The sequence below is a fragment of the Peromyscus eremicus genome, chromosome 3, assembly GCF_949786415.1.
Source record: "Peromyscus eremicus chromosome 3, PerEre_H2_v1, whole genome shotgun sequence".
Taxonomy (NCBI): domain Eukaryota; kingdom Metazoa; phylum Chordata; class Mammalia; order Rodentia; family Cricetidae; genus Peromyscus; species Peromyscus eremicus.
Window position 1 is genome coordinate 35,163,651 of NC_081418.1, and position 16,109 is coordinate 35,179,759.

Consider the following 16,109-nt stretch of genomic DNA (forward strand, 5'->3'; position numbering starts at 1 on the left):
TACTTAAAAAATTGGTGTTGGGTTTTCATTGCAGCAGATGCATCCTTTCAGTTATTTTATAAAGCCTGCTCTGAACTTCTTTGACATAAGGCCTTCAAGGGCCAGATGCAACTGCTAGTATCAATGTTCCACTTAGAGAATATCCATTTTCTTCCTCCACCATTTAAAAGTCAAGTAATAACTGTGCAATCTTTACAAGCTATATAATGTTTTGGTATATATACACTGTGAATTATCAACACAGGATACCTAATTTTCCCATCATCTCTTCTTCCTGGTGATACCATTATAAGTTTAACTCTTCTAGGTGTTTTGAATTAGATGATTAAATAATCACAAATATGATTGCTTTCAGTGTAAAGTCCTTATCTATCTCAAGTGGCTGGGACCTTGAACCCATCAGCCAATGACTTCTCAACCTCTTTAAGTTCCTGGTGCTGTCAGCACCTCTGCCTTAGTAAGCTTTTGATTTCAAATGACACCTATATTTGTGGCCATGCCTCTCTGAACATGCCTAGTCATTAATGCTACCTGTGGCCATTTGTTATGTGTTAGTGGCATCTAAGTCACATAATGGCTAAACGGCAAAGCCGTTTATTCTCGATTTTCATGAATACCGTGAAATGCCATTGCATTCATCAAAGGTATTTCAAACACAGAGCAGAAAATTTTTGGAGTGAAGTTCTGATACTATCCTGTCAGCTTTGTCTGTGTTGAAGGCTGGGTCTCCAACCCTATGGATGCCACCAGAACAAACAAGCTAAATTCAAAGACTGAGGATACTCAGATCTATCTGGAAGTAAAACAAGGAGCATGAATGTGATATATTAAGAGATTCCTGAAAAGAAGAATTGTTTTTCAAAGGAAAACACTTGCAAAATTCTTCACATAAGCAATCAAACAAACCAATACCCACATTGTTGACATAGTGTTCATTTTCTTGTTTGAAGTTTTTCTTAAAACTGAAACAACTTTGCTGTGTGTCTCTCTCTCTCTCTCTCTCTCTGTGTGTGTGTGTGTGTGTGTGTGTGTGTGTGTGTGTATACACATGCATGTATTTACTTATTTTGTATTGCTAGTGATTGTATCCTTGGCCTTGTACATGCCAGGTAGACACTCTGCTACTACGTTACACCTAAATCCACATTTATTTCTTAAACTACAATTTCACACTTACATATTTAGAAATATGAGAGATATGTCTAAAAATTCTCAAAGAGTATTTCTTAGTTTTACTTGCAAAGGTGAAAAAAAATGATACATTACCTTTGAAACTAGCAGTGCAATGATTTCTTTCACAGTGTTGTCAATCAAATCATCTATTTTTGAATGGTACTGTTGCTGGGTTTTAAAAGACAAAATGCATTAGTGGATACAGACATGAATTCTTTGTTGTAAGTCACGACTGCTCTAAAGCTACTAGTTATGGCATATCAAATTTACTTAAAATGATCATTTTGTACATTAAAAGAACAAAGCTGTGACAACGATCCATCCAGTCAACACTTTCTACATTGCGGTTGGAAAATTTTCCCATGTGCACTGTTGAGTTAAGCAGCTAATGGGGTTATTACGGGGGTTGAATTGAGTTCTTATCCTTATTCAGGCAGAGGAATGTGAAGGGTACTTTTTGTCTTCTCCTCTGTAATGAAGGTGGCCCTGTATTTTTCTAAAGGGTTGGTTTAGCCAGAGAAGCAAGGAGACTCAAAAAAGATTTAATTAATACAGCATTTCATGTCTGACAACTCTCATTCATAAGTTATTTTAAATGTGCCCTAGAAATAAAATGCACTCCTGATTGTTCTCCCTAAAAGGACTTTCTGTCAGCCCAGGAGCAGCGGTGTATACAATTCTTACGACATGCTCAAGCAAGGGCAAAATTAAAATTTCATCAACAAAAGGAAATAGATGGTAACAAATTAATTGGCCATAAAAGGTACAATGAAACAACACTACTCCCCATAGCTTTATTACTGCTTCCTCATGAACAAGATGTCTTTAAGTAAATACAAAAAAGATGTATTTAAAATAAACCTGAAAGACTCCTGCTTTTGCTTTCTTTAGAGAGATTACTAGAAGGTTCCTTTATTAAATTAGCAGAAGCTTGGGCTTCCGTGGCATCTATTTAAACAGTAATTCATTCTTTGGAAGCATTTATCTGACAGCAGATTGTCCCCAATGGCCACTTCACAGAAAATGCGACTTGTAAAGACTAACCCTATCCTGATGATCCAAGGCTTCTAGGAACAGAGAGCATAATGCACAGACTGAAAGTCCTCGTGGCAGGATAAACATTAGACCAACTTCACAGCTGCCAGCTGAATGGTTCCCTAAGTTCTCTGTATTTGAAAGCTATTTTTTTTCTTTCTTCGGAAAACATGTCTCAAAGTTTCCACACAGAACAAAACATCAACTCAGGCTTGCTTTGGAATACAAGGGAATGATCCCCATACCCTCAAGGGCTATAATAGTTAAGAGGTCATCATCTACTTGTGTAAATAATGAAGCAGAATACTGAAGCTTGTAAGTTATTCTTCTCTTTCTGTTTCCTCTCTCTGTCTCTGTCTGTGCATTACACTGGTCTCAAATGAAACACATGCACATGACCACTGAGCTTCTGGGTATGGACTGCTTGTCGGGTTCACTTAAAGCCATGCTGACTCGCACAGCTTTGTTCCCCAGAGGACAAAGAGAAAGGACATTGGGCACAATGGGTGAATTTACACTGCAGGAGATTTGGAACGTTCAATGTCGGCATAGGAAATGGGACAACAAAGAAAAACAAAGTTGAAGCAAAAGAGTAAAGTTCAGCCAAACAAGCTGACTGGTAGGTAGCTGAGATTGAGACTTACTTAAACGGTTGATGCTCTGAGCCATAAGCATGCTTCAGGGCCAATGCCATCGTTTTAGTACTCCAACTAAGTGATTTGTAGGGTGAGACCCAACAGACACCCTTGCAAGACGGCCTCCCAGCTCCAGCCAAAAGCTGCACAAGTAACTGGGTGGTGAAAAAGTTTATGCAAATGGGTTCTGCCTCTTCCCTTTCATGTCCTGCTCCAGACCTGTGTCTGTGCAGCACAAAGGAATGGAACAGCAGTCATGGCCCCACTATGGAGTGGAACTGGAAAGAGATACAGGAGATAGGCACGCAGCACCATATATCCCACTAAAATGAAAAGCACTCTACAACACGGAGGTGTTACTGAGGCATGCAGACTCTCAGAGGTGTTCTTAAACATGCCTTGGCCTCAATGCTCTACTTGCCATATATTTCATATTTCAACTCTTTAAATATTTTTAAAAAATATTTTACTTCATTTGTTCTTCTTATGTGTATGGGTGTTTTGCTTACATGTATGTCTGTGCAATACTTGTATGCTTGGTGCTGCAGGAGGCCAGTAGAGGGCATGCATTTCCTGGGTCTGGAGTTATGGATGGTGTGAACCAACATATGGGTGCTAAGAATTGAACTCAGATCCTTTAGAAGTACAACCACTGCTTTTAACCACTGAGCCATCTCTCCAGCTTCCATATTTTGACTCTTAAGGAACAAAATATCCTCAGAATGCTATTACATATAAGATAGCAGAGGTCTACATGTTAAATTTTTGCATTGGATTAATCCTGTCAATTCTTAAAATCAGTGATGAGCTACTCAAGAAGCCATTTATACTCCTCTTGTTGAAAGGCTCAGAAAGTCAATGCAGTCAAGACATTCTGATAATGTCAACCCTTGGGTGTACTTTCTTTGATCCCTGATCTAGACATAGAAAGGGAGAAAAGAAAAAAGGAGAGATAGAAATGAATGTATAAGAATGAGTGAAGTTCGCTCAGCCTGGGAGGAGGGGACTGGATCTGCCTGGACTGAATCTACCAGGTTGAACTGAATCCCCAGGGGAGTCTTTGCCCTGGAGGAGATGGGAATGGGGGGTGGGCTGGGGGGAAGGTGGGGTGAGGGCGAAAGGGGGGAGGACAGGGGAATCCTTAGCTGATGTGTAAAATTAAATTAAATTATAAAATAAAAAATTAAAAAGATGAGTGAAGTTAAATTGAAAAACAAGAGGATCAAAATGTATATATCTTTAATGTATTACTCCAGAGGCCAACAAATATAGGGGTGGATCACTAGATTAACACAATACGGGAGTCTACTGCTAATTCATCCCATCATCTGGGAACACCAGCCAGGATGTAGTGTGAACATCCATATTTTATGTATTCATTCTGCAAAGAAGCAAACCATACGTATGGGTTATATGGGTATGCCAATATAGCTAAAAGAAAGCTAGTCAGTTACTCAATAGACTTGGTAGCTTTCAAAGATTAAAAAGTAACACTCTAACTCACAAACTAGCAACAAACAGAATTTTTCTGCAAAGCTATTTTTATTGCTTAAGCTATAAGTGATACATTGTTTTTCTACTTCAATGAACAGATAACATTGTTGACAAAAATTTTGAAAGTTTTTGTTCTCCACTACAAAAACTTCTATAAATGGTGTGTGTGTGTGTGGTGTGTGTGTCTGTGTGTGCACATGTGTGTACAGGTGTGTATACACATGCATGCATGGGTTAGAGGACAACCTTGGGCCATTCTCTAGGAGTTTTTCACCTTGTTTGTTGATACAGGGTCTATCATTGATCTGAGGATCTCCAATTTGACTAGATATGCTAGCCAGGGGCCCTTCTGTTTCTGCCTCCCTGATCTCAGAGTGCAATCCTGCACCCCAGGCCTTTGCAGGTGCCTTCTGGGGATTGAATTCAGGTCCACACGCTCTCTTAGCAAGCCTTTGCTGATTAAGCCATCTCCCTAGCTCCAAATCTCTACAAATTCTTTTAAAAATATTTACACTTATTTATTTTAAAATATTCTTATTAGGCTATTTCTTATTGGACTGCTAGTCCTAAGAACCACAGTGTTGGCAGAGTATAGTTCAATTGCAAGCTGATTTTTTTTCTACATCTGCCCTCAAAAGCAAACAGGTTATATTTTTCTTCTTCTGAGGATGAACCTCAATTTACATTTGGACAATCATTTAGAAATCCTTGCTTCAGAGCCCAGGCATATTTAAAATCCTGGCATTGCGACACTCAGGTGGATATCATCATTTCACTGGACTGTTCACATGCAAATATATTAGAAACGGAGACTAACCAAATACGGTGCAACCTAGACTTTGGCCCTTCTTTTGGGTTGCATTTTATTAGGATTGGATCGCTTGTTCTGGGAATGGGAACATGCCCCTTTAATTGATAACTAATCCTGTAGAAGCAGGACCCCTGGCTCACCTGAGCTACTCATTAATTTGTTCACATTCTCACATCTTCATTCCCAGTCAATGGGACCAGGGGGGAGTGGTTGAGGGCAGATGAATGTCTACAGCATAGGTAGTCATCTGCTTTTCTACAGTAATGGATAACAAGGATTCCAAACAATGTGGTGGTTTTATGATCTCAACATCTGTCCTGAGGGACTGGCCTAAGTCTGCTGACTCATTATAAACATCTGTCACATGAGTAGACCATTCACTCACTAATCACTTCATTAAACCCTATTCTGGGCCTTGGAGAGCACCTTTACATCATCCTGTGGCACATAAGAAAATAGAATTGCAATCTGGGGACACAGGCAGGTCTTTGGTGTGGTCAGGAATGGAGGGATTTTTAAATTTCATCAATGACAATATATTAATAACATATTACCACAGAGTTCAGTGAATTCACTTCATTTCTGCTAGGTTTAACTATGTAGTATATGCTTTACACGGTTCTGAATTGTCCATTAATCTAGTTTTATGAGCAACTTCGTTTCTTTCTGAAACAACAATTTCAAAACCTGGCAGAGCGAGGTGGGGGAGGGGAGAGAGGTGGGAGAGAGGGAGAGACAGAGACAGAGAGAGAGAGAGGGAGGCTGACAGAGGGAGGAACCGAACAATGATGTAAGTGTATTTATGGGAGATTAAAAGCAACATATATGATCCTTTTCTTTTGCACTTGTTTACCACTTTTCAGGGTTGCTAATAGGCTTTACACCTGCACATTTTGAACTGCATTAATTGTGTGAAAGTTGTAGGGAACTAATTGTCTCTGGTGAGAAGGTACAGGTGCAGACATAATGAATAGCAGCAGATTACTCTTCAAAATGACTCAGTTCTTAATGTAAAGAATCGTTTGGCCATGTGACTGTCATTTGTGTGTGCAGTGGCCCTTTCTCTTTTTAAATACTAGATGAATTGTTTCTTGCAGGGGAAGAATTTTAAAGCAGTGGCAATAAATCAGCCTGTTAATTTACTCAGCACATATTTACCAAGTGCCTGGTACATTGTCAAGTACTGTGTCTATATTAAAATAAGAACTAGTATATTCACAGTATTAGTGGGAAGATGATTCCATAATCTAGATGAGAAATGAATGTGCTTATGAAGCCACTTAAGATAATATTCTCAGACAGTCAAAGGTTTACATCTGGGTATTGAAAAACATGAAGAGGTGATTAGGGGCCATTGGCATCCAAGCCAGCTGCTTACTCGTTTGGATAATTAGAGATAATAAATCATGTTGTATGCGATCAGACAATGATAATTACTGAACATTCTGTAACACTGGCAGATCCATTACTTACATATATATTTGTATGACTGTATCATATAATATTTGGAATGTATTTTCTCCCTAAATTGCACATAGTAAAATATGAGCACACATACATAAATATAAACGAAGTCAAAATAGCTAATATCTATATCTGGGTTAAATAAGAATTAAGCTCACATAGTAGGTCTTCTTAGCTCCCTTTGTAGTTAGCCAAGTCCTAGTAATGTTGCTAGCTAAGTAAGTAAGGCCCTGCTATTTGGCTTTCAGGAGAAAAAATACTGAATAATGACAACCACAGAGCACAACCTGGTCAGTCATGTCTGCATGAAAATTTGAGGTCTTGCACCTCCAAAAGTCAGATAACACTCTAGGGCAAATCTGTTATGGGTGAGGGTGATGATGCAGACTGCTTCCTCCCTACTAGTGGAGGCTGGTACCAGGTTACTGGGGGACTGTATCTCACTGAAATCCACATTTGTATTCTTCAGTATCAAGTGACCTTGCCTGTGGGTGTAGCCTCCTGATACCAATACTTAGGAGTTATCCTGACACAGGCTTCATTGTCACCTAAAACTCCAACTCTATATTCTGCAGGAAGTTATAAACTGTATCTACACATTTGAAAATATTAAGTCACCCTGCCTCTATATTTAGACTTTCATTTAAAGGATGGCGAATTCATTTGGCTTTAAATAATTTTATCTTTTAAAAGTATAAAAGTAGTTTTTAGACTCTGTAGCCTGAAAGAAAGTTTCTGCTTGACACCCTTTAAAGTACAGTATTTACATGGCGTTAACTTTGTAGATATACACACTGAAGCCTAAAACAAAACAAAACAAAAACCCTTGAAAATAGAATATTATTTTGATTTGAAAAAGATGAGAGCAAAAGTGCATAATTCCATGCTGGGCAGTGGTGGCGTACACTTCTTTCTAATCCTAGCACTCGGGAGGCAGAGCCAGGCAGATCTCTGTGAGTTTGAGGCCAGCCTGGTCTACAGAGCGAGATCCAGGACAGGCACCAGAACTACACAGAGAAACCCTGTCTCGGAAAAAAAATGTGCATAATTCTAAAATGAAGATGTGCTTTTCTAAAAACAAACAACACCCCCCCCCCCAGAACATAAAAAAAATCCAAACCAAACAAGACACTTACCCATTGACTCCTAAACTGGATCATGTGATGAAGGAAAAATAAAATAATGATGAAGGAGAACATAGGGAAGAACAAAGAAATGATGAAAAAAGTAATGACAATAGAAAAGGACACAAAATGTCAATGTAAACACATAAATCTCCAAAATACAGATCCATTTTCACCCAATCACTACTTTCAACAAAAACAAATCATGAGATAAGATGATGTTGCAGTTTTGAGTTTAAAATAAACAAACAAAAAATTAAAAGTGAAATAATGAAATTTGTATTCATGAGAACTAATGTTTTTATTAAATTTTAAATTGCACTTTATTTTGTGTGCATGTTTGTGGGATGGAAGTGGAGGTGGGTGCCTTGGCATTGTGTAGAGGTCAAAGGACAACCTGTAGCTTTCGCAGTTCCACTATGTGGGTCCCGAGGATTAATCTGAGGTCATTGGGTTTGGTAGCAAGTTTGGAGACCTTTACTCACGGAACAGTCTCACTCAGCCCAGTAGTGACTAGTGTCTACTTGATCCTTAAAAAAGGAAACTTTTGTATAAGTGAAGTTTTTCATGTGCTATAATTTTTGTGACTTGCTTTTATGGATGCAAACTCTCAGTCTTCTATTTGTATAAACAAAGTAGGCAGGGTTTTAGCTTTCTCATTTGCTTGTAGCAAGCAAGGCTTATGTAAATAGTCAACACCAAAATGGTATATGGGAAATTAAAGACCACTTGGGAAGTTTTAGCAGGCTTATATACAAAAGGAGGGGCTGTCCGGAGCAGAGGATCTTCCCTGCTGCACTACTGTTCTCTAGGACTTACCTCCTGTCCTCCATCCAGGGCACACAGCTTGGTGCTTTGCTTTTTAGCATCAACTAATACATTAAACATGGTGCACACAGAAGCTGGGATGCGCAAGTCCGTTGTTTTGTTTGCCTTTTGCATCTTGAGTTCAAATGCCGTTCTTGTTCTAGTTATTAAAACACGAATTAGAGTAAGAAATCCTGACAATATGTTCCACCCATTTGGAAGAGTGAAATCAATACTATGAGATTAATAATATAAGACATGCAGATACAGATTAAGTAGCATGGTGGAGCTAGGGAGTGGGGCTTGGGCCAGGTGGGATGTTCTATGCAGGTGTCTCAAATAAAGGTTAGACTGAGATGTTTCTATAGAAGGACACAGTTTAAGTGTTCGTCACCAGGTGGTATTTATGCAGCCACTCAAGACAATGCAGACATCCAAATGAAGCCTGTGGTGATATATAATGTACCATATTTAATGGAAAAAAAATCATCATTTTACTTATTGCCTAAGTTCATATCCAAGTAGAAACACTACATGTTCTTTTTGCATTTAAGCAGAAGACTTCCTGTGTGTTAGAGCAGAACCAAACAAAACAAAAAGGTACCAGCCTGGAAAGCTGAAAAATTGTCACAAACCATAGAAAACTACAATTCTCTAATGTCATTTAAATTGTCTCTTAAATGCCTGAAGTTTCAGGTAAAACCTTGTAATACAGGGCATTTAGATTGGTCTTTGCTAAAGACACTACCACTACCACTACCATACTCTGACCTACAGATTTGAGACTTGAAACTCACTAGCTGAGCTTCAAAAATTACATAATCCAAATCACAATCTTGCCATAGGAGGCATTCACATTATTCTAAGAACTAGACTTTCTTGGCTCAATGTGTTTAGGGGTACACAGTTGTTCCAACTAATATTTGACTGTTAATCAGGTGTACTCCCCCCAAATTCAAAGACACACATATAAATACATCGTAACGTAAGTAGAGGCACTGGAGACATTTGACTCACTAGCACATAGTGATGACTTTGTAAGAACTGTTTAACAATGAAAGTACATTTGCAAGACTCTGAAGTCTTTAATTTATTTCTGGTTAAGTGCCGAGGAATGCACATTGTTACATCGTCTGATGTAGTTAGCGAATTCCAGAAAGCAGTGAGTACCTTTGGAATGAGGATGGTGCTAATTGTATTTTGAGCTTACCAGGCCACTTCACTGCACACAGACACCATACATAAGGCATAAGAACTCAATAGACCGTTTCTGTATGTCTCAGGAGATGCTACTTTGGGAATACAAAGCATAGTACTCCCAGAGAGACATGTGTGGTAGATGTGATTAATATGGTGTAGGTGCTACTGATTAGAGAAATGGGTGGGAGACCCGAAAACAGAATCATCAGATTGAGTTCATTAACGACATGGGTTCTCAGAATTAAGGTCAGAGAATGTCATGTCCAGTACATTCTGAAACAGTGGTTCATACTCAGTTCTTCCCTGTGATAAGTAATAGGTACGTGGTAAAAAGTGGCATTATGGGTGCTGGCATCCCAAGCAGCAACTTGAAACACACATCTATCTACCTTTTGACGCAGGCCTCTATCATATCACTGGCCATGAGTTTAAGTCTTTGCTCTAAATGGTGGGCAAACTCTTGTTCTGGCCAATGTAGGTCATAGACAAACATTTGCAGTGCGTCAAGTTTCCAAAACAGATCTTCAGATGTTGTTGAGCCATTGCTAGAAGAAAAGAGGAAAAACAAAGAGCATCATGAACTTCCAGTGTTAACAACAACATGGACCACCCATCCATTGATTTCCCTTTCTGTGCTATTGCCATCAGTGAAGAATATACCACATCCAATATCTCATGATCCAGCGTTCTCTTTGGTTAGCTTTCTAAGTCTTCCTTTCAGCTTCTTAATGAGGTCAGGTAAAAAGAGTGTAAAAGAAGTAAATGTAGTAGTGAGTTTTTGCAAAGAGGACTAGAATGGGTACAGAAGACTAAAGATAAGAAATCAAGTTGTGCTTAGAAGGACAAATATCTTAAGCATTCTTTACCAATTTCCAAGATAATGATGAATACATAAAATTATTTTCTCTTACAATTTTGAAAAAGTGTTTTGTGCAAGAAAATTTATATGCTCGCACCCTCCTGTTATCCATGCATCTATGCCTCAGTCGTCACTGTGGCTTCTATCTACAAGAGTGGACCACACAGGAAAGAATAGGCTAGGTGGGAAAGCAAACCTTTACTTCCAGTTTGAACTGCTCTGTGCTGCTTCTAGCTCATAATTAAAACCTAACATTATGGAAATGCTCTAACACAGAAATAATATTTGAGGTGCTCTGAAGTTGGAGCAAAATCAGGCATTTCCAGTCTTCATGCATGACTTAGCCAGCATTCACTATGGTGAGAAAATGACTCTAGGAAACGGTATTTTCACACCATGTATGAAGGTAATCATCAGCAGAGTTCATATGTTATTTGAGCGAATGATACCATTTGTACTTTCCACGAACCAAGTATCCAGCTAATAGGATGACAGATGTTTGAAAGTAAAATAGTCCTACATTAGAACATATTGAGACTCAGTTGTAAAATCAGAACAAAGCAGAAGTAAAAAGAAAAAAAAATGGAGCAATGTCTGCTTTATTTGTTCTCAGTGTTCTCACAATTGCTCCACATATATTACCCTAAATTTATATTCCTACTTTGCAAAACAAAATAAAAGAAATAAAACCCATTTATTATAAGGATACACTGGAAAATTTAAAACAAATTATTTTAAACAACCACAATGTTGAGCTAAATATATCTTAATTGGCAAGTTTTAGAAAAATCACCCTTGCCCTGGCTAATTAAAAGCTTGGTTTCTGCCCTGCACCCTGGCCTTAGTGTCTCAGCTCTATCTCCAATTTAAGTTGCTATCCCTATCCATTCTGCCAGGAATTTCTCAGGATCTCCTGGCCTAGCCAAGTTGTTTTCAGAGTTAAGTTCTCAAGGGACCAATCATGACAAAACTGAATAGCACACACAGAATTCTACTGACTGATTGTCTCTGCACCTTAATGTGTGCTGAATGCAGCATCAATAAAGACCTGACAAGGCTGCACTGACACTCTTGTGGAAAATGTGTAATACAATACCCTCTTTACATGGATCACATGTACAAGAAAGACATGAGAAGAATTAAAGGCCAGGGTATTCTCCCCCGCCCCACATCCACAGTGTACAGTGAGAAGATCTGTGTTTTAATTGGATGTACTTGGCAAGAGGCAAACCTGCTTTATAAATTTTGGAAGAATGTAACTTTAGAAATGTGCACGCTTTAGCAATACACCACCAACAAAATTATCATCAAAACAAAAAAACTCATAGTCAAGACAATTCTATTAAGATTTTTATACAAAATGTGAGTTATACTTTATAAAGATATGAATGCTGTTCTTCTCCTTAATGCTGTGCTAAAATTAGAGGCAATAAATGTGTCTAATTGGGAATTTAATTGGTCTAATAACTGTTTGTTATAATTAAATAGATGAAAAAAATAAATAGTTTTTCTCTGGATTTGGTACAGATAACCTGCAATTTATTCAGAGACTTTTCATTTAAAATTATTTCTAATCAGTGACCTAGTCCTAAACATATTACTTACAGATTAAAGAACTCAAATGTGAATAATGGATGCTGATATAATTTCCTAAGTTAGTAGAAATGTATCTTAATGGCATTCATCTGTATGGCTAATGACAATCATCTGTTGTACCACCCCTTCCCAAATGATGACTCTATCTACAGAGAGAAAGAGGAGAGGACTCATTTGTATCTTCTTTTTTTAAAAAAAAAAAAAAATTAGGAGTCTTCTTCTTTACTGGGAAAACACCAATATGGAAGATGACTCTGGTGTAGCTGGACCTGGGGGCCCAGGATTACGAGGATGCAGCAGCTTCTGTGGAGGATTCCTCAGTGGTCTTAAGGGGCCCTGGTCACAGTCAAGGCTGCCAGGATCGTAAAGGTAAAGATGAAGACAAGGAGTGGATCCCCATCACCAAGGTGGGCTGCCCGATTGACTTTTTCCTGGGAACATCCCTAAAATATGAGGTTCTAAGGAACATGTCAGTGCAGAAGCTGTCTGGCCAGTGGACCAGGTTCAAGGATTTTGTTGATATTAGGGACTACAATGGTCATGTTGGTTTTGGTGTTGAGTGCTCCAAGGATGTAGCCCCTGTCATCCAAGGGGCCATCATCTTGGCTAAGCTTTCCACTATCCCTGTATGGAGAGACTACTTGGGAAAGAAGATTGGCAAGCCCCATACTGTTCCATGCAAGGTGACAGGCTGCTGTGGCTCTGTGTTGTATGGCTCATTCTTGTCCTAAGAGGCACTGGCATTGTTTCTGCTCCTGTGCCCAAGAAGCTACTAATGATGGATGGCCAGTACTGATGACTGCTACACATCAGTCAGAGTGGCTGCAATGCCACTCTGGGCAACTTTGCCAAAGTCACTTTGTTTGTTTGTTTGTTTGTGGTGTTGGGATCAAATCTAGGGCCTCCATTATCAGCTCGCTCTCTTACTGCCATTACCTTAATCTAGTTGCTCAATGTACTTTTTCACTCGACTAGCAGTCAAACCTTTAATTTTAACACAAAATGGAAATGTTTCCGGTTCCTCCATGTTTTATAACAAAACATCAAAAACTGAATCACACAGTAGGAAGATGAATATAAATGGAGACCAGTATGCTAGGTGAAGTGTGCCAGGCTCAGAAAGACCAGTGTCACACGGTATTGCCCATACTCTGAACTTAGACTTAAGAAAAAAAAAAAAAAAGACCTGAAAGCAGAAGGGGGAAACTATTTGGGAATAGGAAGGGGAGCAATGGGAGAGGAGGGGACAGGAAAAGTAGGGGAAGATGAATCAGAGAAAAGTATATGATACATGTGTGTGAGACTTTCATAATGAAACCCATCATCTTGTACAATAAGCATACACCAATTTAAAATGCAAATGGCAATAACATCATAACATTATGACTGATCATGGTCTCTATGACAAAAAGAACCTGATAATCTTGGTAAACATCATGGTGATCAACTTGTTAAGAACATTTTTTTATTCACCTATGACAATGAAGCTATTATTACCAACTTGCCATGATTCCTGTCTTCAGATTTACCTCACTTTGTAAAGGGTCTGAGAAACAACAACAACAACAGCAAAAGGGCTTGGGTTTCACACAAATCTCCAAGCTAACAGAATAGCAACAAGAAACTAAATTATACAGGATGATGTCCACAACACTGTCCTAGTAAAATGTAGACGGAGAAGGAGGAAGAAGAGAAGTAAAATTATACGCCAGTATAGATGAAAATCATAAATACAGAAAGGTTGCTTATACTGTAAGGGTAATTTCTGAGCATACACAGAAACCACTCTATATATTCCAACGGCACTAAGCATCTGAGTCTAAGAAAGAGATTGACATGTAAGACTCTATCCCAGTCATATTGCCAGTCCAATAATGATGTGTAACTTGGGAGAACGCTGCCAAACTTTTTCACAAGTTATTGCTCCCTTTCTTGGTCTCTTTCTGTTTGTTTTCTTGATTGTACATATACAAGACAGAATAGAGTTGACGGTGGGGGGTAGATACAGAGAAGGCTAGTTAAGTTTTTGAGCAGTCTTTTTTTTGTTGACACAATAAAACGTGAAGGGAGTTGCTGTGGGATGCTCTGTATGGCAAATGTGTTGCTAATTAGTCAATAAATAAAACACTGCTTGGCCATTGGCTAGGCAGGAAGTGTAGGCGGGACAAGGAGGAGAATAAAGCTGGGAAGTGGAAGGCTGAGTCAGAGAGACACTGCCAGCCGCCACAATGACAAACAGCATGTGAAGATGCCGGTAAGCCACGAGCCATGTGGCAAGGTATAGATTAATGGAAATGGATTAATTTAAGCTGTAAGAAAAGTTAGCAAGAAGCCTGCCATGGCCATACAGTTTGTAACCAATATAAGTCTCTTGCGTTTACTTGGTTGGGTCTGAGTGACTGTGGGACTGGCAGGTGAGAGAGATTTGTCCTGACTGTGGGCCAGGCAGGAAAACTTAAGCTACAGGGAGTGAAGGGCTTTGAGGTCCAATGAGTGTGGGTTCAAATTTTTGCCTATCACTTATAGTTTGCCTATCACTTACAGTTTTTTCCTTTTCTTAATTTCCTTGTAAATGACATTTCTTTAATTGTGAAATGGAGATAGTGACACTTACCTTACAGAGTTGCTATAAGGATAAAATGAGATAAAGAACTTGGCACTGTACCTAGAACACAGCAAATTCTGAATACATGGATAAATTCTCTGTAATTTTTTTATTTGTGCTAACTGAATTAATATGAGATCCTGGTCAAAAGACTTTATTGTCCTTTTACAGTTGTAAACTAAGTGTGTAACTTCATTAGATTTCAAAAGAGCAAAACTACAAATAACAATGATGGGACTGCCAGCAACAATGATAATACAGAGTAGTAATTACCATTTTTTGGACACCTAGCATGTTCCAGTAGTAGTAATTATTTATAGAAAGTTTAGGATGTGCCAGACACTTTCATACAGTGCTTTTGCCCCTCTCCCACAAAGCTGTTCTTAAATTAGGAATCAACCATTTTTGAATGGAGGAAAATGAGGCTAAGAAAGATATATGATTCATAAGTTAAGGTTTAAGTTGAGACACATTCAATTTTAGAGCCCTTTCCCCTAATGACTCTTAATTAGTCTGTAGTAGGCAGGCTCACTACGAGGGGGAGTAAATAAATATAACTATGGCTTTTAATGGTATCAAGACTACCTTAAAATTGCAAGGTACATCAACTGAATCAGGATAGGAATGACAGAAGAACCACCCGGCATTGGGAACAGTAGCTTCCCTGCAAGGTCTAAATTCTGCTTCCTTAATGTTAACACTAAGATAAAAACCAAACAAGATGATATAATTACAATCCTCTCCCGAAGGTTTTCTTCATGTACAACATCAATGATGTGAGCAGTAAGAAAGCTGAACTTAAGCATCCTTGAATTTACCACAGACATCAACATGGGAAATTCAGGATTGTACTACTTAGGAGCAATTCTACATCCTGGGTTTAAAAAAAAAATGACATCTGCTACACAGAACAGACATGAACAACATAAAACCAATGCGATTTCTTTCTTTCAACCTCTATCATATTATTATCAGTATGCCAAGCTCAGCTTAATAGCTTAAAACACTCAAACGAATAAAGCCAAAGACAGTACTCCTCGACCAACAGTGATAAATGCCATGCACTCTGAACGCATCTGCACGGAAGACAGCCCAGGCCATGCACTAGCTAACACAACACCAGGAAGTAAGTGAGGGATACACACGTGGACTCATATAAAGAAGCCATCCACGGAGGAGTAGAAAAGCTAGGAATCTGTGGAAGATTAAGAGGCAGACTTGGAACTTTTGGAAGAGCTACATTGGGAAGACTGTTGGCGATATTCCTGTAAAGAAACAAACAACGTGGGAAGGGGGCACCATAAGC

At 38.7% G+C, this 16,109-nt stretch overlaps 1 protein-coding gene across 5 annotated transcripts in view; it reads right to left on the minus strand.

Moving 5' to 3' along the window:
* Positions 1-16,109, minus strand: part of Cadps2 (calcium dependent secretion activator 2) — a 540,468-nt gene that overhangs the window by 60,018 nt on the left and 464,341 nt on the right. For 2 of the 5 annotated variants that reach the window (XM_059257428.1, XM_059257430.1), the window contains 4 exons: positions 10,133-10,288; positions 8,556-8,703; positions 7,749-7,763; positions 1,267-1,341 (listed from right to left, as the gene is read on the minus strand). In XM_059257428.1, coding sequence (XP_059113411.1) covers positions 1,267-1,341; positions 7,749-7,763; positions 8,556-8,703; positions 10,133-10,288 — 394 coding nt within the window. Of the gene's footprint in view, positions 1-1,266; positions 1,342-7,748; positions 7,764-8,555; positions 8,704-9,919; positions 10,289-16,109 lie in introns of those variants that run through there. The other 3 variants (XM_059257429.1, XM_059257427.1, XM_059257426.1) reach the window with 2 other exon arrangements.